The sequence below is a fragment of the Sinocyclocheilus rhinocerous genome, unplaced genomic scaffold (assembly GCF_001515625.1).
Source record: "Sinocyclocheilus rhinocerous isolate Xijiao unplaced genomic scaffold, SAMN03320098_v1.1 scaffold1256, whole genome shotgun sequence".
NCBI lineage: Eukaryota > Metazoa > Chordata > Actinopteri > Cypriniformes > Cyprinidae > Sinocyclocheilus > Sinocyclocheilus rhinocerous.
Genome location: NW_015646445.1, coordinates 1,631,856 through 1,658,561, shown reverse-complemented (window position 1 = coordinate 1,658,561; position 26,706 = coordinate 1,631,856). Strand labels below are relative to the sequence as shown.

The window sequence follows — 26,706 nt, the reverse complement described above, 5'->3', positions numbered from 1 at the left end:
TTACATTTTGCAATTAATCCGCGGATCACATGCGTGCCGAACCGTGGGGCTTGGTCCGTACGGATCATGGATCAACTACGATCCGTTTAACCACTAACCCTATGGCATCACAAGTGTTGACAAGCAGCCACGTGTCAGACAAATGCCACGCAAAGGTCGTAACCTTCCCACCGCCCCAGCACAAATTTGCTACCCTTGGTACCCGCAGGGAACAGAGGGCAGTATAACGCTGCTGGTGATAGCCAAGCCGCTGTTCCTTTCACCACAGAAATTTCTTAACAGAAGGGATTTCGACCTTCAATGAAAGATTTGCTTCAAGTTTTTCCTATTTGTTGTTACAGCTCGGCAGTAACAGTGGGGAAGCTAGCCTTCCGGAGAAGGGCGCTACGGAGGCCACATCCTACCCGCAGGGAGGTATCATGTGGAGACACTGAAATTGACTGACCCAGGCCTGGGGCAGTACTACATATGGAATGGGTCTCTGAGGCAGGTCCTACCTGAGAGTAGGGATGGAACGGCTGCCAGCAGAGACTGAAAGAATGATCTGTCAAAGGGAAGACAAGGGGCTCACCCAAGATGGGAACCTTACCGTGGAAGAATACACATATGGGATTGCCCGCAGGGAATCAAGCCATATGGACACCTAGCCCAGTACAGGGGCTGACCAGAGATCCGGGCAAGCTAACACCAATACTGGGCCTGGCGTCAGACTGCTCCACCCAGTCTGACTGCCGGGGGTGCTGGAGGATACTCGACCAGGGTTCGCCGTCCAGAGAACATACTGGAGGAGGAAAAAGGTGCTTGCATCCCCGGGTGAGGGGGAATGGCGTAGCAATACGCCAAGGCGATGGCATCCACTATCCAGTGGGCCAACCTCTGCCTGGAGACAGCCGTCCCTTTCTGCTGACCTCCGTAGCAGACAAAGAGCTGCTCACAGCTTCTAAAGCTCCGGGTGCGGTCCACGTATATGCGCAGCGCCCTTACGGGACACAGCAATGCCAAGGCTGGATCTGCCTCCTCCGAGGGCAGTGCTTGCAGGTTCACCACCTGATCGCGAAAAGACGTGGTGAGAACCTTGGGCACGTATCCAGGCCGGGGTCTCAGGACAACGTGAGGGTAGGCCGGCCCGAACACAAGGCACTCTTCGCTCACCGAAAGTGCTTGTAGGTCCCCCCGGCCCTCTTGATGGAAGTGAGCGTGGTCAGGAGCACTGTCTTAGCAGACAGGAACTTAAGCTCGACTGAATCCAGCGGCTCAAAGGGACCACTCTGAAGTCCAGCCAGGACGATAGAGAGGTCCCAGGAGGGCACCAGGGGTGGCATAGGAGGATTTAACCTACTGGCACCCCTCAGGAACCTGACGATTAGATCGTGCTTTCCCAGGGACCGGCTGTCCACTGCATCGTGGTGTGCTGCGATAGCAGCCACATACACTTTCAAGGTGGAGGGTGCGCTCTAACCTTTCTTGCAGGAAAGAAAGCACTACTCCAATCATGCATCTCCGGGGGTCTTCTCAACGAGAAGAACACCAGTTTGTGAACAGACTCCACTTCAGTGCATAGGCTTGCCTCGTCGAGGGAGCTCTAGCCTGAGTGATGGTGTCCACCACTGCTTGTGGCAGACCACTCAAGTCCACTGCGTCCCGTCCAGGAGCCACAAATGGAGGTTCCACAGATCTGGATGCGGGTGCCACATGGTGCTGAGCCCCTGAGAAAGGAGGTCCTTCCTCAGAGAGATGCGCCAGAGAGGGGCTGTCACAAGGAGCATGAGTTCTGGAAACCAGGTATGGGTGGGCCAGTACGGTGCAACCAGCAGGACCTGTTCCTCGTCCTTCCTGACCTTGCACAGTGTCTGTGCGAGCAGGCTAACTGGGGGAAACGCATACTTGCGTAGAGCCCGAGGAGAGCTGTGTGCCAGCGCGTCCATGCCGAGGGGGGCCTCGGTCAGGACGAACGCAGCTTCAGCGTGTTGGATGCCCAGACACTGAAGACAATGAACTGATGTCCGTCCTCAGAAGACAGGTAACGACCACAACCAAGAGGACATGGATGGACCGGCATCTTTAAAAATACGCGAGCCGTTCGTGATGTGCTCTTTTCGGAAATTTGCTCTTTCAGTTGAAGTGCCCAGGGAAATCACTGCAGACAGGGACACGGCTTTTCGCACCGTAACGCCAACCAGAACAGTTCCAGAGATGAAATGGGCTTTGTGGAGATTCAGCACGTTCATCCACTCGGCTCCGAAGCAAAAATCTGAAGAGTGGATGCACCTGTCGCCTATTTATCTGGCGTAGAGCCGGAGGACAGCTGTGTGCCAGCGCGTCCATGCCGAGGGGGGCCTCGGTCAGAGAGCAATACAGCTTCAGCCGCGTCTGACTCCAGAGGAGGAGATGGCGGGCGAGCTGTGACATGCGATGTGATCGTAGTCCACCCTGTCGGTTGATGTATGAGACAGCCGTAGTGTTGTCCGTGCGGACCAACACGTGCTTGCCTAGCAGCAGTGGCCGGAACTGCCACAAGGCCAGATGCACAGCCAACATCTCTAGGCAGTTGATCTGCCAAATCAGTCGGGGCCCTGTCAAGAGCCCCGAGGCTGCCTGCCCATTGCATGTAGTGCCCCAGCCTGTGAAATCAATATTTATATTGTGCAATTGTTGAAGAATGGATCAGACATGTTTGCGCTCGTCTTTGCTGAAAGAGGAGTTTCTGATTCTGTACAGGTTAGCTTTATTCGCACATGCCAGAGGCAAGGATGCTGCTCCAGCATCTTCTTTCATTGTAGTTGGAGCGCCAGTAAGATTGCAGGGACGATTCACATTTATGCCCCGTCACTGACATGATTTCTCTCGCCGCTAGGCCGGCATCAGAGAGTTTTTGTACAGTCGTGCTTTGCAAGCAGTGGCTGGTGTAGATCGTCTCAGTGCCAGTTGCTTTACAAATCCGTGGCAACACAGAGCCAAGAAAGCTCATCCCCATGGCCTCTCTAGTATACCTTACGTTGGGAGAAAGAAAAAATGTTTCCTTGTAACCTGTTGCATTGTAATTGTTGTCAAATGGCAATATATATACTGTATATATTTTACAGTGAAAGAGTAACCAAGCTACACTATAACAAAAATATTGCTTGCAATGGATGACAGAAAGGTGAGCATAATATGCAGCAAAATAAAAATGGGGGCATGCCCGGCGGAGAAGCTCTTACTGTAACCCTCAGATCTCCCAGAGCGCCAGCCGGCGGTCCTCTGTTCGAGCCAGAGAGACCGGGACGGGTAGCAGCAGAGGGTGCCACTTTTTTTTACAAAAGAGAGGCGATATCGCAGCGAAACAAAAATATTGCTTGCAATGGATGACAGAAAGGTGAGCATAATATGCAGCAAAATAAAAATGTAAACTATCTAAAGTTAAATTGTTAAGTTACCATTCATCCTTTGTGTATTTTGTCCGCTTTGGATGGAGATAAAAGGCCAGTGGATTGGGTGGCAGCAACGACATGTATTTCTCCAGTGAAGCGACTTCGAACATGGCTCAACCAATCAGAATCAAGGACCAGAACTAACCGTTTTATACTATGTACAATATGTGTATAAGGATCAAATACAACCTGAACTAACTGGCTGTGCCAAGAATGACTATGCTTTTTTTTTTTGCAGTACGGTGGTACCATTGATTGTGTAGTGGAGGCCTGGCAGTGAACCTCTCGCTGAAAAGACTTGGGTGTTTATTTTTATAGATCAATATTTGCCTATTTTTATAAATCAATATTTATATTGTGCAATTGTTGAAGAATGGATCAGACATGTTTGCGCTCGTCTTTGCTGAAAGAGGAGTTTCTGATTCTGTACAGGTTAGCTTTATTCGCACATGCCAGAGGCAAGGATGCTGCTCCAGCATCTTCTTTCATTGTAGTTGGAGCGCCAGTAAGATTGCAGGGACGATTCACATTTATGCCCCGTCACTGACATGATTTCTCTCGCCGCTAGGCCGGCATCAGAGAGTTTTTGTACAGTCGTGCTTTGCAAGCAGTGGCTGGTGTAGATCGTCTCAGTGCCAGTTGCTTTACAAATCCGTGGCAACACAGAGCCAAGAAAGCTCATCCCCATGGCCTCTCTAGTATACCTTACGTTGGGAGAAAGAAAAAATGTTTCCTTGTAACCTGTTGCATTGTAATTGTTGTCAAATGGCAATATATATATATTTTACAGTGAAAGAATAACCAATCTACACTATAACAAAAATATTGCTTGCAATGGATGACAGAAAGGTGAGAATTTAAACTATCTAAAGTTAAATTGTTAAGTTACCATTCATCCTTTGTGTATTTTGTCCGCTTTGGATGGAGATAAAAGGCCAGTGGATTGGGTGGCAGCAACGACATGTATTTCTCCAGTGAAGCGACTTCGAACATGGCTCAACCAATCAGAATCAAGGACCAGAACTAACCGTTTTATACTATGTACAATATGTGTATAAGGATCAAATACAACCTGAACTAACTGGCTGTGCCAAGAATGACTATGCTTTTTTTTTTTGCAGTACGGTGGTACCATTGATTGTGTAGTGGAGGCCTGGCAGTGAACCTCTCGCTGTGAGCTTTTAGCTGCGTTTTGCAAGTAGCCTACTGTGTTTGTACTACCAATTGACTGACTTCAGAAATGCTCATCCCTCATACTTCATTAGCTCTAATGACTACAAATATTTCATCTGCAATTCTTCATCAGGTTCCAGTAGATTAGTGTGGTAAAAGGTGAGTCAACAATTATGTAAAGCAGCTCCAGAAAGTCTTCAATGGTGCATGCAAACTAATATAAAACTGCACAGGTCTTTAGTTCTGACAATATCACATCAAAGGCTCTAAAAGGCACCAACAAAAGCATATTGACATATTTTACCAACATCACACACACTCATTTCTTCTTTTGTCACATACAGATGCTGTACATGTCAACACCTGTTTCAATAAAAACAGAACACTTTTAATTCACTCTCCTTTTCCATGTTCCATTAGCTTTCACTTGATTTCTTACCTTAGATCTTTAAAACAAATTAGAGTATGCCTGCACAAAAAATACTGACCCACACAGTTCCTGACATTTGGCTGCAGATACAAATAATTAAACCATTTAGTGAACCACAGTTTTAAATTCATTTTAAAACTGTTAGTGATTTGGCCTAGTGGTTAAAGATTCGATCTCATCTGACCCTGTACAAAGGGAAATCTATAAACTATCACCATGTGCCCTTCAGCAAGACACTTAAACTCTCATTGTTCATGTAATAACTGTACTGTGAGTTGTTTGGGATAAAAGTGTCAGCCGAATGACAAATTTTAAATCATTTTTATCCTGAGATTCACTTCCTGAGCTAATGTAAACATCTGAAAAACTATTAATTAAGCAATCAAAAGGTGATTCCAATAGTGTATCTGAATGGTATACAGAAAGGCTTACATTGGGAGGAACGAGGCCATGAATCCTTGGAGGTTTGCTTGAAATGTTCTCCTGGAGAGATCAGTCCAGTGAAAGCTGTGTATTGATTGATGTTTTCATTGAGACACTGAGGTCAGAGTAAATAGAAGTCAGTCTTTAAGTGATGACCCACAACCCAGCTCTTGTTGAGATACCCTTATGTCCCTCTTCCCTAGTCAGCCACAGAAACATAAGGTATATCTATCTATCTATCTATCTATCTATCTGTCTGTCTGTCTGTCTGTCTGTCCGTCCATAAATAAACTTGCATAAATGTGTTTAAAATTAATGTGATCAAAAGAGATAGACTTAAGAGTGCGTCTTAATTAAAAGATTAATTGGAAATAAATGTGAATCCCATTATTAATTATTTAATAAGTGAGATCTCTGTCCATATTTGATTTGACACTAATTATAAAATTTGTGTTTTACTGATTTTGAGAGTGCTTTTCTGATCAACTGTGTGATACATGTAGGATATTATCTAATGGAAATCACTCATTCACAACATCACTTCATGTAAACACTACGTTCGGATTCGTCAATCAGAATGAATTCATTCCGATGGAAGCAAAAAGTTTCCATGTAAACGTACCTACTGACACATTTTTTGAGCAGCTGATGTGTGATCTCTCCTTAGTACTCGTGGCCAGTAATGCTAAAGTGAAGTAGGTTTACTTTTCTGTAGTTTTTCAATGGCTCTCGGTCATACCGATGACGACATTACCTGAGCAGTTGAAGGCTGCACATTTATTGCATGGACGGATTTTTTGCAAAGCACAGTTTTGCAGTTTGCATGTCATTGAGTCCCTACTTTTAGTGTGCAGTTTAAATATGAGAACTGGGATTCAGCCATAATCATTAGACAAACCAAAAGTAACTAGTAAACATATCCAGTCAACTACACTGAAAAAAACTTTTTTTTTAAAATTTACTTTTCTTTTGCAAGTTTTTGGTAAATTTCACATGGAATTAAAAAAATAATAATTTTTCACTAAGTTAAATAAAATTGAGTAAATAAGTACATACTTTTCTGACTTTCTAATTTTTTATAAGGCATGTGTTTAAACTAATCCTAATTTTAGAAGTAAATTTGTAGTTTGTCCATGCACAATCATTACCGAAGCAGCAAAAGCCATAAACATCCTACAACCAAACCATAAGCTCTACTCTTCAGCATAATGTTAACTACAAAAACTACAACAGAAACTCTTTTAAATGTCCAACATAACTGAATATAAGTCTAGCAGGACTTTGCCTTTGCTTAGTTATACAATTCAATGTAACAAAAAGGATTCATCCAGTCCCAACACAAATTAATTAAGTGAACTTCATATTTACATTCTAGCTCTGCAACGCACATCTAACAGTCAGCTAAAACACACACGTTTTCTGGCTCTGTAACACACACACACACACAGTTTTTTTTTTCACCCACTGTGAACAAGTGCAGCCAAGTCCAGCAACTTCAACAAGGTCACATTCTGGCCCACATAATCCATCTCAGTTATCAATCTCTGCCATCCTATATTGCCTTAATATGAAGAATAGAATGTTTTGGCACCTTTGTTTATGAATATATTTATGGCTTCAGTTATCACATCCATTGAAGCAAAGGTGAAAGCATACAAATGGCCTGTTGTACACAATTTACATCCAATTCAGCAATAATCTCTGGGAGCTTTCGGTGCTCTTGTACATGAAAGGACAGTAAATCGTTATAAGGAATTTGACAGATGAAATTAAAAGCCTAAATAGCCATAACTCCTGTGTACATGCACACACACACACACACACACATTTGTTTTACTATATTAGTGAGGAACTGGTGATATTTTCTGTCCCCTAAAACTTGTCTGGTTCCTACAATACAGATGATTTCAGGTTTTATCTTCCTCTTGGGGACATTTGGTCTTCACAATGTACGCAAAACCTTCTACACACACACAGCAAAAGACAAAATCGATAAAGCTGAAGTGTGTAATATGTGTGCCACTTATGGGACCAAAGGGAAGGGCAAAAATAATGATTTTCAGGATTTTTTGCAGGTCTTCTAAACACTCCTACCACCCCATTTCCATTATTTGGTCCCACTTCAAACTCTAAACTCTAAATTATACGGAAAAGAGCTGTGTGACAACTCAAACAATCACAGACACAGTGTTTACAGTCTTCAAGAAGTCAACCTTAGGAATGGCTTACTTACAGTTCAGCACACTAAACTGCGACATAAAGTATTTTTAAAACTGAAAAAAACACACTTCCATATCAAAAGATCAAAGTATTACACTCACAGAAGAAGCTGATAAACAACTACTGCACACTTGTTCAATCTAGAACCACATTTACAATGAATTTCAGATTCTCTAATGTATCACTGTGTGTCTCCCTTTAAATCAAGCAGAGCTCCTCAGAATCCTGAGGCAGAGAAGAAATTGAAGGAGAGAGAAAAGGTGTTAAGAGATCAAGAGAGGGAGGCGTAGAGATGAGAGATCAGAGAATGAGCATGTCAAACACCGCGGTGAACAATGGGGACTGGAAGAATAGGACACAGGGCAAAAGGTTACAGCGGTGGAAGGTTGGACATACTTTTCGGAAAAACAAAAAACAAAAGCTGGCCTACAGATGACAATTATCAGTCAAGCATCTAAAGACGCACACACACACACACACACACACACAAAGCATTTTAGAATTCAGCAGCAGATGATAAAAGACCTAAGTCATGAATAATCAATAATGCTCACCAGAGGCCTTCTCCTGTATTCATACAATCACAGCTAATCCTGCCAGTCCACAGAACACTGTGCTGGGCCACTCTATAAAGGTTAAACTTGTTTTATTAATAATGAAATTCTGTCAGGAGCCTGATACTTTAATACAGGCATGTATGTACAATGCATACTGAAATACACACCGATTGTGACTAGGAATGCAAAGGTAGATCTCGTTCATTTCAGGCAGCTGAAAAATTCTAAAAAAGAAACACCAAGATGCAAATAAAATTCACAGAATGTGCATAAAACAAGGTGGTGTGACATTGCGAATTAAATAGCTGAATTTTAATTGAAGAAGCAAATACGATTCAGAATGGAAATTCATTCTGTAAGGAAGTGCAATTACAATTAATTTTAAAAACATAAAAAATCATTTAAACTTATTTTTTGAAAGAAAAGGGAAGATGGCATGAAAATATCGAGAGAAAATATTTTTTTATATATATTTTAACTCCTCCCCCCCATCCAAAAATTCAATCTGTAAGGAAGTGCAATTACAATTAATTTTAAAAACATAAAAAATGAAGTTATTATACAAACGACATATCCACATATTTTCAAATACAAAAGCACACCATGTATATACATATCGATCAGTAGAGTGAGAGGTATCTAACATTGCCTGCTCCAATATTTGCTTATTTTCCAGAAACGGTATAAACCGATTCCAATTTTTATGGTAGTCCTTCAGTTTGCCCTTTATACTGTAGCTTATTCTTTCCAATGCAATATACTGTAATGTGACAGATCTTTCAACCAGTGACCAATGGATGGGCCTTCTATGTTCTTCCAGTAAAATGCTATAAAACTGTCATTTTAACTAGAAAAGCTCATTTGGCAAGGCAAACTTTGAATGCTGGCTTGACAATGTCTTGTTTGAAAAGTTTTACACAGTTTTATTGCTGTCATTCCAATTCAACTTTGCCTCAACAAGTCATGAATAATGAATGAGTTTAGAACACCGTGCTCTGTGCTGAAGAAAAGGTTTTGTGTAAGGCACAGTATAGGTGCAATTTATGACCCACTGGACTGGCTGTACTGTAACTTCATGCCAGACACACACACACAATACATCTTGAATCTGACAGGCCGACAAGCTCAAATTAGGGTGGAATTACAGGCTGTGGTATAATTTGTTATGTGCTGTCCACAAGTGTCACTCACACTGAAGATTGTAACACCTTTAGAAAATTACATAATTCACAAGCTAGCGCATACAGACGACAAATTAAATTACACATATGCAACTGTAGCTATGTGGAGTAGACTGACTGCAAAATTCACCCATGCCAAAATCTGCTATAATCAAAACTTATTTTACTTGTCCATGAAATATAACACAGAACGTGCAGAATTATAAGTAGATGCATACACTAGCATTCAAAAGTTTGCGGTCGGTAAGAAAGAAAGTGAAAGAAGCATTTTTTTGATACAAAAATACAGTAAAAACACTTATATTGTAAATATTTGACAGTATAAAAATAAGTTGTTTTCATATTCTAAAACATGAATTTTCAAAAGCCATTACTCCAGTCTTCAGTGTCACATGATTGGACTTGAGTAATGGTTGCTGAAATGCAGCTGTCATAACAGGAATCAATAACATTTTAAAATATATTAAAATTAAAAACAGGTATTTCAAAATGTAACAATATTTCACATTAATGCTGTTTTACTGCAATTGCGAAAAAAAAATTAATGCAGCCTTTGTGAGCATAGGAGACTTCTTTTAAAAACATATATACTACATAAAAAATATCCCTTGGCCATTGCAGTACAATGCACAACATGACTTCCATACAACGACTGCTTATAATATTACTGATCCCCTCTGTGCATAAAACGTGGCTTGAGTTGAAAAGATTTGCCAAACCTGTCGGGAGGTAGACATGAGGTTGAAAGATAACTCGTCAGACCATAATACCTTTTCCATTGCCCAGGGGTCCAGGTTTTATGCTCAATACACCAGGTTATGTCTTTGTGTGTTGGCCTTAGAAACAAGAGGATTCGGAACAGCAGCCCTGCCATAAATCTGAGCTTTGTAAAGCTCATGACATACAGTTTTCTTTTTTTTCTAGTGAAGAGGATTGAGGTTTGTGGTCATATTTGAGGAGCGACTTTTGTGCCACTTAGCAACTGTCCTGTGAAACATCCATCGACTCCTCTTGGGAAAGGCAAAAACTTTAAGCAAGGAATTCACTGCGCTTACTGACAGCACTGCTTATCTGCACACTCCGTCTGGGTTGTTTCAGTTCCTGCTTTAATAAAGAAATGACTAAGTAACAGCAAAACACAGCCACAAAATCTGAGCTGAGCACAGTCTGCATGGCATTTGGGTATTGTATTCAAGGCACAGCACTATATGAGCACCTAGTGAAAGGGAAAATTCACTCACAAATGTCAAAAACCCTTATTAATTTCTATTTTTTGTGAATTTTACTGAATTTATGCTACATTTGAAAAACGGTTGCCCTTAACACATGAAATACTTTCAGTGTTTCTGTGACCGATGCTCTTGCAGTTCATATATTGACTAATTTGCCTCTTTGGAATTCTGTTAGTTGCCTCCATTTGCTTTGAAACTAATATATCAAAGTGCTAATAGTCAAACCTCCAGCACAGTGTACTGCCAATATGAAAGCAACTTTCCTTTGAAGCTGTGCTTGTAAGTGTGGTTATGTCAAGTTACTTCAAAGTTTAACATTTGATGTTTCTATAAATAGAAAAAAGTTCTCAACTATGCATCAAATGTGTGTGTTTTTTTTTGTTTTTTTACAAAATAAACACGGGGGAACATCATGGGAATATAGTGCAAAAACATTGTGAATTTAAAGTCCCGAGTCAATCTGACAACATTAGAGTAACGGCTGAAGGAATAGGGCAGTGCTGACATGAGGATAGGAGTTCATCATGGTTCAGAAGAGATTTTATTTTTGAGCTAACAGTATGTTAAAGAGGTGATGAGGAATCACATTTTCCTTGATCTTTTTGACATACAAGACATTGGTGTGCTGTGAAAACATATGCTAATTTCAAAACTTCAAAAAATGTTAAAGAGGGTGTTTCTTAAAAGCAGAATTCTAAGCCAAATAGAGGGTGGAAAATTGGCACGAAAAACAAAATAATTACTGTTTTTGACACAAAAAAAACTTGTAATAGGGAATGCTTAAGGGGGAATACAATAAATTATGATATGACCCCTTTTAAATACAAAACTAAAATGCGTTTAATTTCCGACCGTTTCAATTCACACCTTGAAATTTGGAGCTCACACAGAAGGAAAACACATTTAAATGAAATAGCAATCCAAGTTTTGCATGAGGGAAGCGATAATGAAACTCTAATTTAATTCTGGCTCCAAAATGAGGTATGCATCTCCTGTCTTTCCGACCGCAGATCCGGCATCATGCGCCTGAGACGGTGGCCCCATTCAGTGATCATCTCTCCATTAAATGTTTATGTTGTGGAACAAAGAGGAAAAGCTCATTAATGGTTAATCCATAATTCCCAAATGGAGGTCATACTACTCTAATGGGAGGCCTTAATGAGAACTCATTGCTGTTGAGTTGAAGGGGGTGACAGATGAAGGATGCTTGAGTTCATTTAAGGATTGAGAGAGCGGTGGGTACAGCAAGTCTCAGCACATTAGAGTCATTTTGTGGTTTTGGAGGCAGCAAACGATGACTTTATTCTTCTACCTGGACTGTGGTTTGAACGCTGGTTCTAACCAGACCAGAACTAAACAGCATGTACCAGCGTAAAAAAAAAAAAAGACTTCTCAGCAGGGAAGCCCATTACCATCAGAGAGGAAAAAGGTTATTTAATTTGGGGCACATCTCATTCATCCATTTCTGAGATCATTAATCTATCAGTTCATTTTTGACAGATGCTTTAGATAAAAATCCATCCGGCTGCTTTCCTCACTGAAGTCTAAGCTACCATTGATGTCATGATGAATATTCTCTGTTGAATCAAGGCTTTGTCATGTGAAGCACGCCAGTGATATTCTGAGTGGCGAGACAATGCCTTATAAAATAATAAAAGACTGAATCCCACTTACCAGCCTGTGTTGAACTCCACGTGGGCGTCAAAGAAGCCCACAACAGGAGCAGTGGCTGCGTTCCAGCCGTGAATCCTGGCTCGTATGAGTCCCTCTCTCTTACTGTTCCTCACGATCTTCACCAGGCCAGGATATCGCTTGTTCACGTATTGATCCAGATTGAACTTCAGCTCCACTACAAGAGAAAAACAGAACATGTGAAGAGAGGAAATTCAAACCTCCTACATCAATAACAGGGACTTCGACATTTGTCTTTTTATTATATGAAGGTCATTGTCTTGGAAACCCTTTTTTCATGCCACATTGTGCTTCTTTTGTTTTTGTTCCTTTTATGCATGGGTTTTATTGTGAAGGCATTGATTATAAATGGTTTTTGATCTTATAAATTAATCAAACACTATTGCAAAAATGATTGCATTTTAAAAATCATCTAATAATCTAAAAAAAGAGTGAAATGAACCAAAATTTAAATAGTTGTGTTGCTTATATCTGTTTTTATGACAATTTTTAAGCGACAGCCGAAAACTCATCTCTTTCGTCATCCTAAAATAAAAAACAAAAACATTGCTTTCTCTTTCCTTAATCTAGCTCTTTCCTTAACCTGTCTAGCTTGTTCTAATAAAAACAATGGGCCTCATTCATGAAACTTGCGTAAATATATGAGTAAATTCTGAGCAATTTGCGCGTAAAACAGACCTTCCCGAAAACTCTCCTTCAGATTCACAAACGCTTCGTAAACGTCCGATTTGATAGTTAAACATGTGTATGTTAATGAATTCCAATCATTCTTGTGCACGCTCATTCACAATTAGCATAATCCTCGCCTATGAATTACAGCTACGCAAAATGTGTGTCCAGGAACGCAGAGGAATATTCTGGTCTACTTTCTCAGGTTTGGCTCCAGTATATTGCATAAATGCAAAAAAGACTTATAGGCCATATGCCTAACAATCTCATATGCCTAGTATGCCATATGCCTAGTATCTCATTTTTAAGAATTTTACTAAATATAAAAAAGCAGTAACCAGTAATATTGACTTCTCCATTGTTGTAGTTGTTGTACAAGTAGGACGGTTGGTCGCTATTTGTCCCACCCGTCCTCTATTTACGGCTGGGTAAATAGTGACAATGACGAGCGCTGCGTTTTACAGTTATCAACTCAGCTGCAAAAAAATTTAAAAAAATAAAAAAGAGGGCAAGGGCAGATGAACTTGTAATTTATTAGTGCATCAAAATTCAGTGTCATCAGTTTGCCAAAAAAGAACACAGAACGTTTTACGCACCATTTACACGTGGTAGGTAGCAGGCGTACATTTCTTTCGTACCAACTAACATTTTGAAAATACGAACATTTTCATGAATTCGAAAGTTTACATCAGAACGGCTTTACGAACGATTTACACAAAAACTCGTTCTGCTTGTGTTTCATGAATGAGGCCCAATGTCTGAAACTTTGTATCATGAGCACTTCCTGTGTTTATTTGCCTCTTTAAGATTAATCGCTTGTTGTATTTCCTCAATTGTAAGTCGCTTTGGATAAAAGCGCCTTCTAAATGAATAAATCTAATGTAAATGAGATGAGAAATGAAATGTGATGTTTAAAGAAAACAAAAAAAACCAAGACAAATACAAAGTAAAAATCGGATTATTTTTATTTTGCGCTTTTTTTGTGTGTCATCAGGCTCCAAATTTGTTAAATTAAGCACTAAGTGTAAATATTCATTCATTTTGTATTTTTTGGTTACATAAAATGCTAGCTATGAAATCTTGTCTCTTAACGAGACACAATTGAGATGTGATGCAAATGTCCCCCAAACAAGACAAAAAATTATATTGTAATACAGTTATATGCACAGTGAGAGTGTGAAAAGCATGTTTTATGGCTAAAATCTGAAGAAACACCCCTGTAACACCCCTTTCCATTGCACAAATGCTCTTAATAGCGGAAAAGATTCTATAGATTTTTAAAATGTTTTTTACACTTACAAAAAAAAAAGGTTCTTTTAAAGGGGTCATATGATGCTTTTTTAAAGATCATTATTTGGTGTATTTGGTGTAACAGAATATGTTGACATGCTTTAATGTTCAAAAAACGCATTATTTTTCAAATACTGTACATTATTGTAGGTCCTCTATGCCCCTCCGCATTACCTCCTCTCCTAGGTTCACGAAACGGTCGTCCATAAAATGCATTGCTGTTCTGTTGTAAGTGATCCAAATAAAGTGCTTTTGCTTTCGCACTGAAACACACAGCGTCTCCCTGACATGGTTGCTTCAACACTAACTGCGGTTACTGACACCATGCCTTCTTTCTTTGCGTGCACATTTGCGGCGGGATTATGCAAATATTTCCACATAGTGGGGTAGATATGTGGGGGCGTGTTAGAATGAGCCGTTTTAGGGGGGCGTGGCAGAGTCTTAACTTTGATAAAGAATATCTCTTTGGTTTTGAGACTTTAGTCTTTGCAACTTCAGGGATCTTATCTATGCACAATCAGCTTGTAACACTCCAAAGAGAAAGGAAAACTTGAAATCGCATCATATGACCCCTTTAAGAACTGTTTGCTTAAAGGTTCTTTGTGGAACCAAAATAGTTCTTCTATGGCATCACTGCAAAAACAAAAACAAAAAACCTTTTAGAACCTTTATTTTTAAGAGTGTATCCCCTTTCGCTCATGATTTTGAACGGAAAAAAAAAACATTCAGGTTCAAGGAAGAAGCTTGTGTTGAATTCTGTACGATAAACTTAATAGCATAAATGAAAAAAGAAGGTTTTCGTGGCACTATAGATGACATGGTAAATAAATCTGCCTGAATCTCCCCACTCCTTTAGTCTCTCAGAGTTAGCTATCTGTCCTCATTCAATAAGAACTCTGGGAGGTAAACAAATGGAGTGCAAGGAGAACACGCACACACTCAGAGAGACAAACACACACATACACACACTCAAGGAAGATAGATGAGTGTTTGGGCTCTTTCCTGCAGGTTGCTGAGTGCTCTAGTTTCTATGGGGAGAGGAATAAGGAGGAACAGAGCACTCTTTAAGGCACTGATGCACACATCTACCTCCCCTCTCATTCATCAGCTTAGAAGAACGATTAACATTTCAGTGTGTCGGTGCAATGGAAAACCCTGGCACTGGATTTAATCACCCAAGAATATGATTAAAAATTATTTTACATAAAAGGTGATATGTTTTTATGTTTGCCCATAAAGATTCATAGGCCACATACATACTGTAAAGTTTCAGGAGTGACACCTGCATTTAAATACTAAACCACCATCAACAGAGCTGTCATGTTTTATGTTTGGAAGGCTACCTCACAGAGTGCGCTTGAAGGGTTGCCATGTCCACTTATTATAAACGATGCTTATCAAGCGCCTTTGGGCTTGTTATTTATTGCAACATTATAGACCATTGGGCATTTATTTTAACATTATATCTGCACTTTTCCCCCTAAATTGCTATTGTGTTCTGAAAAAAATCTCATTCTCATTACTATTATAAGCAAATATTATAAATATAAATGCAATTTAGTAAAATTAATATTACAATGATGTATACTGATTAGAGCCCGACCGATATGGGTTTTTGGGGGGCCGATGCCGATACCGATATTAGGGAGTAAAAAAAGACCGATACCAATATATTGGCTGATATTCTTTATGTGTAGGCTATGTTATAGTACAGTATATTCAAAAGTTTGGACACACTTCCTATTTGCGTGTCCAAAGTTTTGACTGGTACTGTATATAGAATACAGTATAGCCTACATAAACAGAATATACTGTATATACATAAACACATTTTTTGCAATGATAACTCAAATGTGGTGATCAAACACTTATAATGATGTGACAAACATAGGCCTATGTAGTGGAAGCAGGGTATTTAACAATTTAACACTAAACTATATTATTCAAAATGAGTCTGACATCAGTGCACTTAACAGTAAACTTCACTTCACTTATTATAAAAAACTTAAATAACACAAATAGAACAAAATATATCTAACTTGAATTAAGAAATTAAACAAGGTAACTGTGAAGGGCAAGCAAGCTGCCAAACCAACAGGGGCAGGTTTATGCAGGAAGCACACCTTTTCCAAATGTAAACTTCTAAAATGAATAAATAATAATAATTAATAATATTTTTTTTCACAAACTCTGTGTTGTGTATTTTCTGGTAATCAAATGAACATGCAGAACATTACTGCGTTGTTCTGCATGAACAGAACAGTATTTAAATCGTCTTTTTGCAGTTTAATATTCACAGACTATATATATGTACTGACCTGTTTTTGATTTATTCATCAAAAATAAGACAAATTCCATGAAATTCCGCGTTATACAGTAAATTCCGTTTTTATGACTGGATTCCGCGATTTCGTCCATGTTTTCTGCATCGCGGAAATCATAGGGCCCTACTAATGTAGCAAACGAATATGATAAGCTCATTGTTAGAGTAAAAGATGGGGACATTGTTGTTTATTTACTGAGCATTGAGTTTCTCCAACTAGGTGATAACGTAGCGTTAAATCACCATTCAACAGACTCAAGCCACCACCGCACTGCCGTCTATTGGACTGCAGAAAGATACTAACTTTTCAATCTGCTACGTTACTGACTGTACCGACAAACTATGCTGACACCGTGTCTGTGCAGGACGCGACAAAGTGACCGTTGAAAATCATTTGAACATTGTGTCAGCACGCCATAAATAGAACGAGGCATCAGTTTACTGCATCCAGTGTAGACAACATCACTGATTATAATTGGTTCTATTCTACACCGGACGCAAGCGGCGCGGCACAACAAAATACAATAGAATTCTATTGTATTTTGTCGCGCCGTGCAATGTGATGTGACCGATGTGATAAGCGTGAGTTCTGGGCCGTGGCGCGGCCGGTATAAACACCAGCACTGACTGAATGGCCGCGATCAGCTCCGATGGCCGTAACACAGGCTTTAATGCGCCGCAGACGTGTGCCATGATGCGCAGATCAGCTCTAGTCCCTAACGTCACTGAATCTGCTGTTAAAAATGAACCATCCATTCATCATATCATCATGCAAAACTAAGAATTAGAATCATTGTAATGTGACGATCAAATATAGGTGCGTGTGGGTGGCGGGCGGATCATTTTAAGCAGCGGACTCGAGTGAAGTTTGAGCTCATCCGCGCATCTCTAAATTACACTGACCTGGGTCGCCATTAGCAAACAATGGTGTAAACTAAGTAATTACACCATTCAGAAGCATTTAATCTGCATTATATGTTCTGTAAAAAAATATATATATTCATATCGGCGGCATATTCGCCGATTACCGATATATCGGCGACAGCCTCATATCGGCCATTAATATTGGCTAAATGATATATCGGTCGGGCTCTAATACTGATATATACACATGCAAAAATACTGTCTTCTAACAGGCTCTCATCACAGTACACACACATTTTTTTTTAATTACTCAACTTAATTTTGTACCTTGTTTTTGATTTTGGGGTGAAATGTAATTTTTTGAGAAACCCCCATGAGCATAACAGCTTTTTAAATTATAAATTATACTAAATGTGTTTCTGAAAATATAAAAAAAATGTAGAGAGTTTACTGTAATGGTAGGTTTAAGGGATGATATTGTATAAAATTTATGAATATAATGTAAATATAAATATGATGTAGAAACTTTAATTTCTGTGAAACTGCGTTGCGACAATTTGGTTTGTGAAAAAGTTATACAAATAAACATGAATTAAATTACATTTAATTATGGGGAACGGACCATTAAAATCTTCAAAAACATTCTTCAGGAGTTCATTATTGCTTCATCACCGCTCGGACACATACATACAGCTGAACAAACATCATTTTTCATCCCCGGAGGTCAAAGGTTGACGTCGGAATTTCACATATGCCGGTTTTCACATCTGGACAGGTCACGGGGTCAACACAACATGGGTGGTCGCCATGTGGTGGGTGCGTGGGGGAGGGGGAAAGGTCACAAAGGTCAAAGCCATCAATCAAGTTGACATATGGTGGCGGGTATCACTACTAACATTTCTTAAGCATTTTCGTGAAATTCACCCAAGTCTAATAAAAGTGTCTGCTAAATGAATAAATATGATGTGAAAGTACAGTACATAAATATGTTCATAAATTATATTCACGCTGACTGCTTTTAATGTCAGCTCTGCTCCAGTTATTATAACACGGCCATATTAGGGCGGGCACAAAACACAATTCAGTGTGTGTCGAACAGCGTGTACACACACACACACACACACACACACAAATGTGCTGTTAGAAGTTATAGGATTCTCTCTGGTGCGTTCTGAATGAGATTGAAATTAAGAATCATGAGGCAGAAATATTTTATAATCATTCACCAATCAATGAAGAAGAAATATCCATCCATCATACTGTGAATATAACAGCAGAAATAAGTTCTGGAACACAGCAGATCAAAATTGAGCATTATGAAAATATTTGAAATGCAAAGAAAGCCATTTTCCTCATGGATGCACGTGTATGTGTGTGCCATTGGGCTTCAGTAAAACAGGGATCATCCACAAATTAAAAAAAATAATAATTAAATTTGTGTTCCATAGAATTAAAAGAAGAAAGTGTCGAATGGTTTTGGAACAACATTAGGGTGAGTAAATGATGATAACATTATTATTTTGGGACGAACACTAATTTTATCCACAGAATTTGGCCTAACGTATGAGGATTTAAATTGTGTAGTTTGCTATATACAGCCAGATGTCATTTACTAGCTGGAGTCTCAAATAAAAGAACATCCTTGAAAAGTATTAAACAAACTCTTCATCTAAAGGGCCTACATTTCTTTTCATTTGGACTGAAACCCATTATTATCTGTTTACAAGCGACGTCTAAATGAATTGAATTTCAAGGGTGCAATACCACTCCGTGTCTGATGAGATGAGAAAAATAGACACGATGTCCCTTAATATTATTCACAAGGTGAGAATGAATGCTACCCTGCGTAACAGGATTCAGCTGAGATTAATCCAAACAGACAGGGATGATGGAGGGACAGAAAAGGAGGACAAAAACCTTATTGGCTTCAGTGAAAAGTGTAACACGAGAACGGCACTCTATTAAACGTCTTCATAATGGACAGAAGACTTAGAGAGACAGAGACACGCTCGCTAAGGTCAATTCATTATTCAAGTGGTGAGGGCGCCTGTACCTCCAGCCGTTTTTTGGGTGCGAGCGCTAAACCGGAGACGACAAGCTACAGCGCAGAGAAAAGGTCAAGTAGGCAACCTTTGCATGTTAACAGTTTAATGTCAGCTGGAAGCTGAAGCATCAGCAGGAAATTAGCATATGAAATTAGAAACGGTCAACGCCACATCCAGAGAAGCTGAGTGTGTGAGATAACAGCAAATTGGGAAGATAGCGGTTCTGCCAGTCATCTGTTCTCCACAACGCTCCACCTCTGTGCGTATCTCTTTTTTTTTTGCAAACAAGATTGAGAAGTACTGGCGTTTTAAATTTCTATCAAGTATATCTGCTAAAAGGGAAATTTTAACAACATTCAGGAATATACTGGAATATTGAAATGTATCATTTTATAATGCATAATTAATGCATTCACTACTGGTCAAAAGTTTGGAATCATTAAGAATTTTTTTGCTGGTTAATTATTTACTTTTAAAAGAATCCTTGCAAAGGCTGCATTTATTTGATCAAACATACAGTACAAACTGTGAAATATTATTATGATTTAAAATAACTTTTTTTTTCTCAGTCTTCAGTGTCATGTGATCCTTCATAAATTATTCTAATATGCTGATTTGGTGCTCAATTACTAATAATGTTTTGTATTATCAATGTTAAAACCCGTTTTTGCAGCTTAATATATTTGTGTCAAACCATGATAATATTCATAGGGTTCTTTGACAAATAGACAGTTAAAAAGAACACCATTTATTTGAAATAAAAACATTATAACATTATGAATAAATAGCAATAAATAAAAATACTAAATGTAGTTATAAAAATGTTGTTTTCGATTGTAATAACATTTCACAATAGTACTGTTTTTACTGTATTTTTGATGACATCCTTTATTTCGTAAAGGCTAAAAATAGAGTGCAACGATTTCCAGAATCTCTATTCAATTGAGGACTCAGAGAACTATTGAAAATCACAGAAAATGTTTATAAAAAGTTTAATTGTGATCAGAAGAAGAACCAATTCACTAAAATGAATTCCACATAGTACTTCAGAGAGTGGCCCTGTGTCAAATGACACACTCGATGCGGACTTGCGGTCTCATGGCCTTGGTTCACGCGTGTCCATGAGGTCCACGAGCCTGTAGGGTATCCCATTTATCATTTTATGATTCAGAAGGATGCTCATGAGCGCCCTCTTTGCAGCCTCTATGTGCCCTCAATCCCGAGCCAAACCTGCACTCACATGAACAAAACCCAACAGTGATGAAGTGGGTTCTAGAAGAGAGAATGGTTCATTATTGCTCCACCTTGCTTGGTTTTAAGGCTGTATGCAATAAATAACGTGACACAGAAAACATATTTTTATGTGACACCAAAAAAATTGTTCATTACTGAAAAAAGCAAAACTATTTTGAGAACAGCTGAGCTGCTGCTGTCACACTAATGCAAAATGTTCAGTTAGAAGCATCACTACTTTTAGTTAGTCCGATACTTCGGAGCAGTTTGACCAGATAAAAACGACTGCAAAACATACAGCGTCAGTGGGAACTGTAAATAATGTCTCAAAGAAAAATGAACAATCTGTCTTGTGCAAGAGTACACACCTAAAGGTTTACTCTTGCGGTGTTTTTCTCTTGCTGTTTATTTTTCCTCTTTTTGTTAGTCTTTAAGCGCAGTCTCTAACCAAGCAACAAAAATTTTTGTTTGCTCAGACAAAACACAGACTGTTACGGCATACCAAAACAGGTTAGTCATACTTTATCTGAGGATGCCGTGCTGTGTTTATTCATTTTATGTACACTTTCTTTATAAAGGCTTTTACGTCTGGAGCAACAAGAGAAACCGGTAAATGTTAAGCAGCTGTATTGGTTTCAGTGAAAACAAAGCAATAAATCATTCATGGAAATATAAAGGGATGCGTCCTTACCGCTGTCACTGTTGTCGTCCACCAGTATGATTTCTTTGAGCAGGTGTGCCGGGGTATGGTTGACCACGCTGTGTACAGACCGCAGGATGACAGACAGAGCTTCATTCACAAAGATGAAGACGACAGAGATCTGGGGAAGGTCATCAGAGTAGGTCAGCTGCTTACACCTGGACAGAAAAAAGACATCAGTGTATCAGTTTGCAGCTTTATAGTCAGAACATTTAATTTAGGAAAATAACAACTGATCATAATCATGTTTGTGGAATATTATGCAGGTTTTTATTGTGTATGTCTCTACTTTTTTATTTGTATCATTATTATTTATAAATAATATTACTATTTTATTGTTTAAATAATAAAAAAAGAAAGTCTCAACCTTTAAATATTCTGTTTCACGTAACACTTTAGCATTTTTTTTAAGTTGTCAGTCACCGCCAGCATTTTTTGATCATTTTCAGAAATATCTGAACATGCAATACATCAAAAGAAAGAACAGAGTCTCTGCTTAAAAAAAAAAAACAGTTTTATAGCTTAATGCATTCTTTCTTATCAACACATGAATATAGGCAAGTTTCATACATTTTGGCTAAAAAGCTGAGAAAAGCATTTTTTTGTCAAAGACTACATCCAGATTGGATTCAGATGACCAAAACATAGACGGAGTAGATCGCTTCTATCAACCCTATACAGATTCCTGGGTCGACAATTAATTTGGTAATGTTCGGCAGTTTTGATTTATATTCTGTTTAAAGTTTGATGATCATGATATTTGATATCATGATATTAGCTTGTTTCTGCTTCTTCTTCATCGTGTATTGATTCAGAGTTTCCGTACTCTTTCAGAAGATGTGTAATAGCGCACACTACCATATAACAATGAAAACATGGAAAGCCAGAAAATTCCGTCAATGGCAGAGAAAGAGTTAAAAATTAAATGCAATGCAAATGCCAAAATGAAAAATGCCACACATAAAGGGAGAGGCATCATCTTTCTCCACACTGTGAGCAGGACTTGAATATGTTTACTAACTTGTCATCAAAGCTCCAGTCATAACCATATTTCATGATATGACATAAGGCCCGTTCACACCGAGGACAATAACTACAAAGATCACAGAGACATTCTGTTTATTATAAGCACAGGATGCACAAATGCTAGAGCTCTTTAAAGCAGGATGGATTCTGATTGGCTGTCAATTCTTTTATTGTTTATCAGCTAGAAAAAAATGATGAAAGTGATTCCAACAGTATTGTTCCTCTGTGTCATTACAGTTGTGCTGTGGACGCTGCAATTTTTATTTTTATAAATTAAAAAAAATGTTATCCATGTTATGAATGGGCCTTTGTAGTCTTACTGAGAAAAGTCAGATTTTGTTGAAGCACCATTCTGGATTACTCTCAACTGCATGCGTTGCATGAATATCTTTATTTTATAGAGGTATTATAATATAGCCGGAATGATGCTCTGGATAAGATGAAAATTCTGGTGCAAAGCTACAGTATATTAGAAACATAAAGCATCTCATTGCATTTAGGACCCCTAGAGGAGTTCCTATATTAGTACAAGACAACTAAAATACAACCTGACGTCTCAAAGCTAAAGATTGGTTGTCTTGCCACTAATAAATGTGTGCATATTTACTGTGTTGCACAAAACCTGACAAGCCACTAAAACCCTAAATTCATTCCCAGATTTACCGCTCTTCTTGTGGGGAAAATTAAGGCATGCCAACATAGCCTTTATTGCACATTGTAAATGCTGACTGGTTACTATGGCAACCATACGTTCTTGATCAACATCTCACTGTGAAATCCCTCCCTCGGCCGTCCAAAGCTCTGGGAAAACAGCATGAGGCTCCTGCCCGTATGGACTTACTCTCAGCTCTTTTAATATGGTTGAGGATTATAGGGCTCAGGAATAGGTTATATTTCATAAAATACGATTACAGAGACTAGGTTTGGCATTTAGCAGATTAAAATTCTCTAGGCAATCACATTATTGAGTTGTCTGCTCACAAAAAGGTATACTCAACAAATAAGTAATCAAATTATATACAACCACGAGAATAAAAGTATATGTGTGCATCAATATTGCATAAAAAAATCATTTTAAGCTGGAGAATGAACCTGTTACAGTATATACAATTGTGACAGAATTGTAACTATTTTTATTCAAGGAGCAAAAACAGACTCTCCTATTTGTTTAAAATGTAAGTTACTAACTTCTTGTTTGTTGAACTACTCTATAAAAGCAATATCACATTTTAATGGAGCTGATATTTAGGGAAAATGGCAATTGTGCTCGTGTGATAATGCTTTAACTATAACATATGAAAATATAAAAATCAGAAACCTATTATTGGGAAGTTTTTGCCCCATAGCTTTAATTTTGAGGACATTTTTGTCATTTTATGGGCATTTTTGCCTCAATCTCCCATTGATTTCAGACCCAGCATGGTGTGCTTCAATCAAGATCCAAAAATGAAAAAAAAAACAGACTAATCCCAATTTGAGGATGAAAACACTTTAGTTAGAACACATTACAGTTCAATTCCTTACATAAGGTTTGCTGATTTTAAATGTATTAATTTCATCATATAAAGAATGTGCTGCGTTTACAAAAAGAGGGTGCTGCAGCCCTGTTACAAAGCAAAAAAAAACAAAAACTCTTGAATACAATAGATACAGATAACATGTTTATTTACTTACATAAAAATATTTATGATCCCTTTATATATTTATATTAAGGGTTAAATGGATCCATAGTTGATCGGTTGGACACGCATGTGATTCGCGGATTAACTGCAAAATGTAACCATCATAGAGAATGAAAAAAAAAACAGACTAATCCCAATTTGAGGATGAAAACACTTTAGTAAGAACACATTACAGTTCAATTCCTTACATAAGGTTTACTGATTTTAAATGTATTAATTTCATCATATAAAGAATGTGCTGCGTTTACAAAAAGAGGGTGCTGCAGCCCTGTTACAAAGCAAAAAAAAACAAAAACTCTTGAATACAATAGGTACAGATAACATGTTTATTTACTTACATAAAAATATTTATGATCCCTTTATATATTTATATTAAGGGTTAAATGGATCCATAGTTGATCCAGGCCCCACGGTTTGACACGCATGTGATTCGCGGATTAACTGCAAAATGTAACCATCATAGAGTGACCGTTTATTTTAATTATTTATTTATTAGCAGAACTATCTGTATATGTAAAGCATTCAGTACACTGATAGCATTCAGTCTTACCCAATAATGATGACCTTTTTCATTCATACTGCAAAACAACAATTACTGATCACAGATGACTGACTAATGGTCCACTAAAATAATGACTGTGGCAATTTATGCATGGACATTTCCTTCATTATAATCTCCATAAATTATTTTCTGTAACGATTTGAGGAGAGAAGGTAATTGTGCCTAGTCTAACACAATCACAATATCACGCTAACACAAATACTAGCTGTTTATGCTGAATCCTGAATATGGTAATGCCTTTTTTGGAATAACAAGAATAAAATCCCTATCTGATAGATATCGCTGAAATACTGTAGGTGTCCTGAGAAATCACACAAGTCTCTGTTTTAGCCCAAGGCTCTGTAAACAGCAAAAAGGATCTGAATGTGGTGTGTTATAGCCCATCAGAAATCCTAGAGTCGTGCCTTTGCCTGTCAGTCATACTACGCACTGGGGTTTGCTGCATTGTCTTTGAAGGACGGAGATTTGGAGAGGAGGGATACGGTTGAAGGGATGGGAGGCAGTCTAATTCAATGGCATAGTCTAAAATAGAGAAGTTAGCAAGATGCCTATTAGGCTAACATTGTTTACAGCAGTTATAAATTGTCCTCTATAGTTGGGTAACATCTAAGGACCTTAATCAGCAGAATGAGTCCAGTGTAAATCGATGTAAAAAACATTCTTACATAAAATGCTAGCTTCAGTGCAACAGTCCATGCAAGAATGGATTTATGGGTTTCATCATGAATAAGGCCCGATGAGGCCATCAAAAACGTTTGAATTATATAAAAATATACAGACAATCAAGCCTAAAAAGGAAAAATCTAACAGAAAAATCTGACTTTTTCCCCTCTCTCGGACATGGATAATGTTCATTGAGCCCCCTGCTGCCAGTCAATAATATTTAATGGCTCTATTCCCCTCAGTGAAAATCCCCTCCTCACCCAATCTGCAGCAAGAGCTTTCCCTGTGTGAATGCACAGTACAGTACACACTTGCACCCACACACTCACATGTGTGAAAGAGCCACATACTGTAGTCTTTGTGAGTCATAATGGTGATGTTTAGTGTTTTAACTGCAGGTGAAGAACAGTCAGCCTGAAATGATGCAACACTACCAAAACACAATGCACATTAGGTGTTAAAAACGTTTTCAAATCCCAGCTTGATCTATAAAAGTACATGCAAAGTATGAGTGCACTAAGTAAAATAAACAAAAATACACCTCTAAAACGGCTAAAACTGATGTAAACAGTGATGATTATACTTCACCTTAAATTACATTTGCTCATTTAGCAGGCACTTTTATCCAAACTACAGTCTAAAGAAAAGTCTAAATATATCCAATTGATCAATCTAGGACTAAATCGTGGGCAATAGGCCATGGGGGGAAAAAAAGAAAGCAAGCATATTTATGGAGTATTGCTTATGTCAGCTAGACTGTGCTAAAGCAAGCATGCAGCTATGGCTAACATCCAGTGCATAAAAACAAAATATTATGATAGTTTTAACAGTGACAGCTGTGCAAATATCATTCAAAGCTATTTATAACAGTCCTCTAATACCGTGCGGTTCTGCAGCCATAGCAGCATAAGGAAGGTTTGATTGATCAGGCCATTAAAGCATTTTTTCTTTGCTTCCCAGCAGGTTGCTGTTTTTCCAATCCCTTATTTTTTTCTTCCTCAACTGCTCATGCAAAGCACCATGAATACAAAGCTGACGTCACCAGCAGTATTTTTCCACAAAATGTGCATGAATACATCAAATAAATCCAAGTAAATCCTTCTACCTGTTATCACAGGAGCATTCAGGTAAAACAGCCAAAAAAGCAATGCAACGTCACGTCAACACTTTTTAATATTTGACTTGTTTGAGTAATATTTATAAACATTCAAAAAGATAATTTTACCTTAGAAGCTTTACCCTAGTAAAAAAAAAAAAGAAGTAATATATTTAAAATCCATTTATTTCATACCAAGTAAAGTTCAAATCTATTAACATATTTACTGACATAT

The 26,706-nt window shown here is 38.4% G+C and overlaps 1 protein-coding gene across 1 annotated transcript in view; it reads right to left on the bottom strand.

The window, feature by feature from the left end:
* galnt9 (polypeptide N-acetylgalactosaminyltransferase 9) overlaps positions 1–26,706 on the bottom strand; it is a 92,575-nt gene that overhangs the window by 45,074 nt on the left and 20,795 nt on the right. The window contains exons 3-4 of the mRNA XM_016511914.1: positions 21,434–21,600; positions 12,301–12,475 (exon numbers count right to left, since the gene is read on the bottom strand). Coding sequence (XP_016367400.1) covers positions 12,301–12,475; positions 21,434–21,600 — 342 coding nt within the window. The remainder of the gene's footprint in view (positions 1–12,300; positions 12,476–21,433; positions 21,601–26,706) is intronic.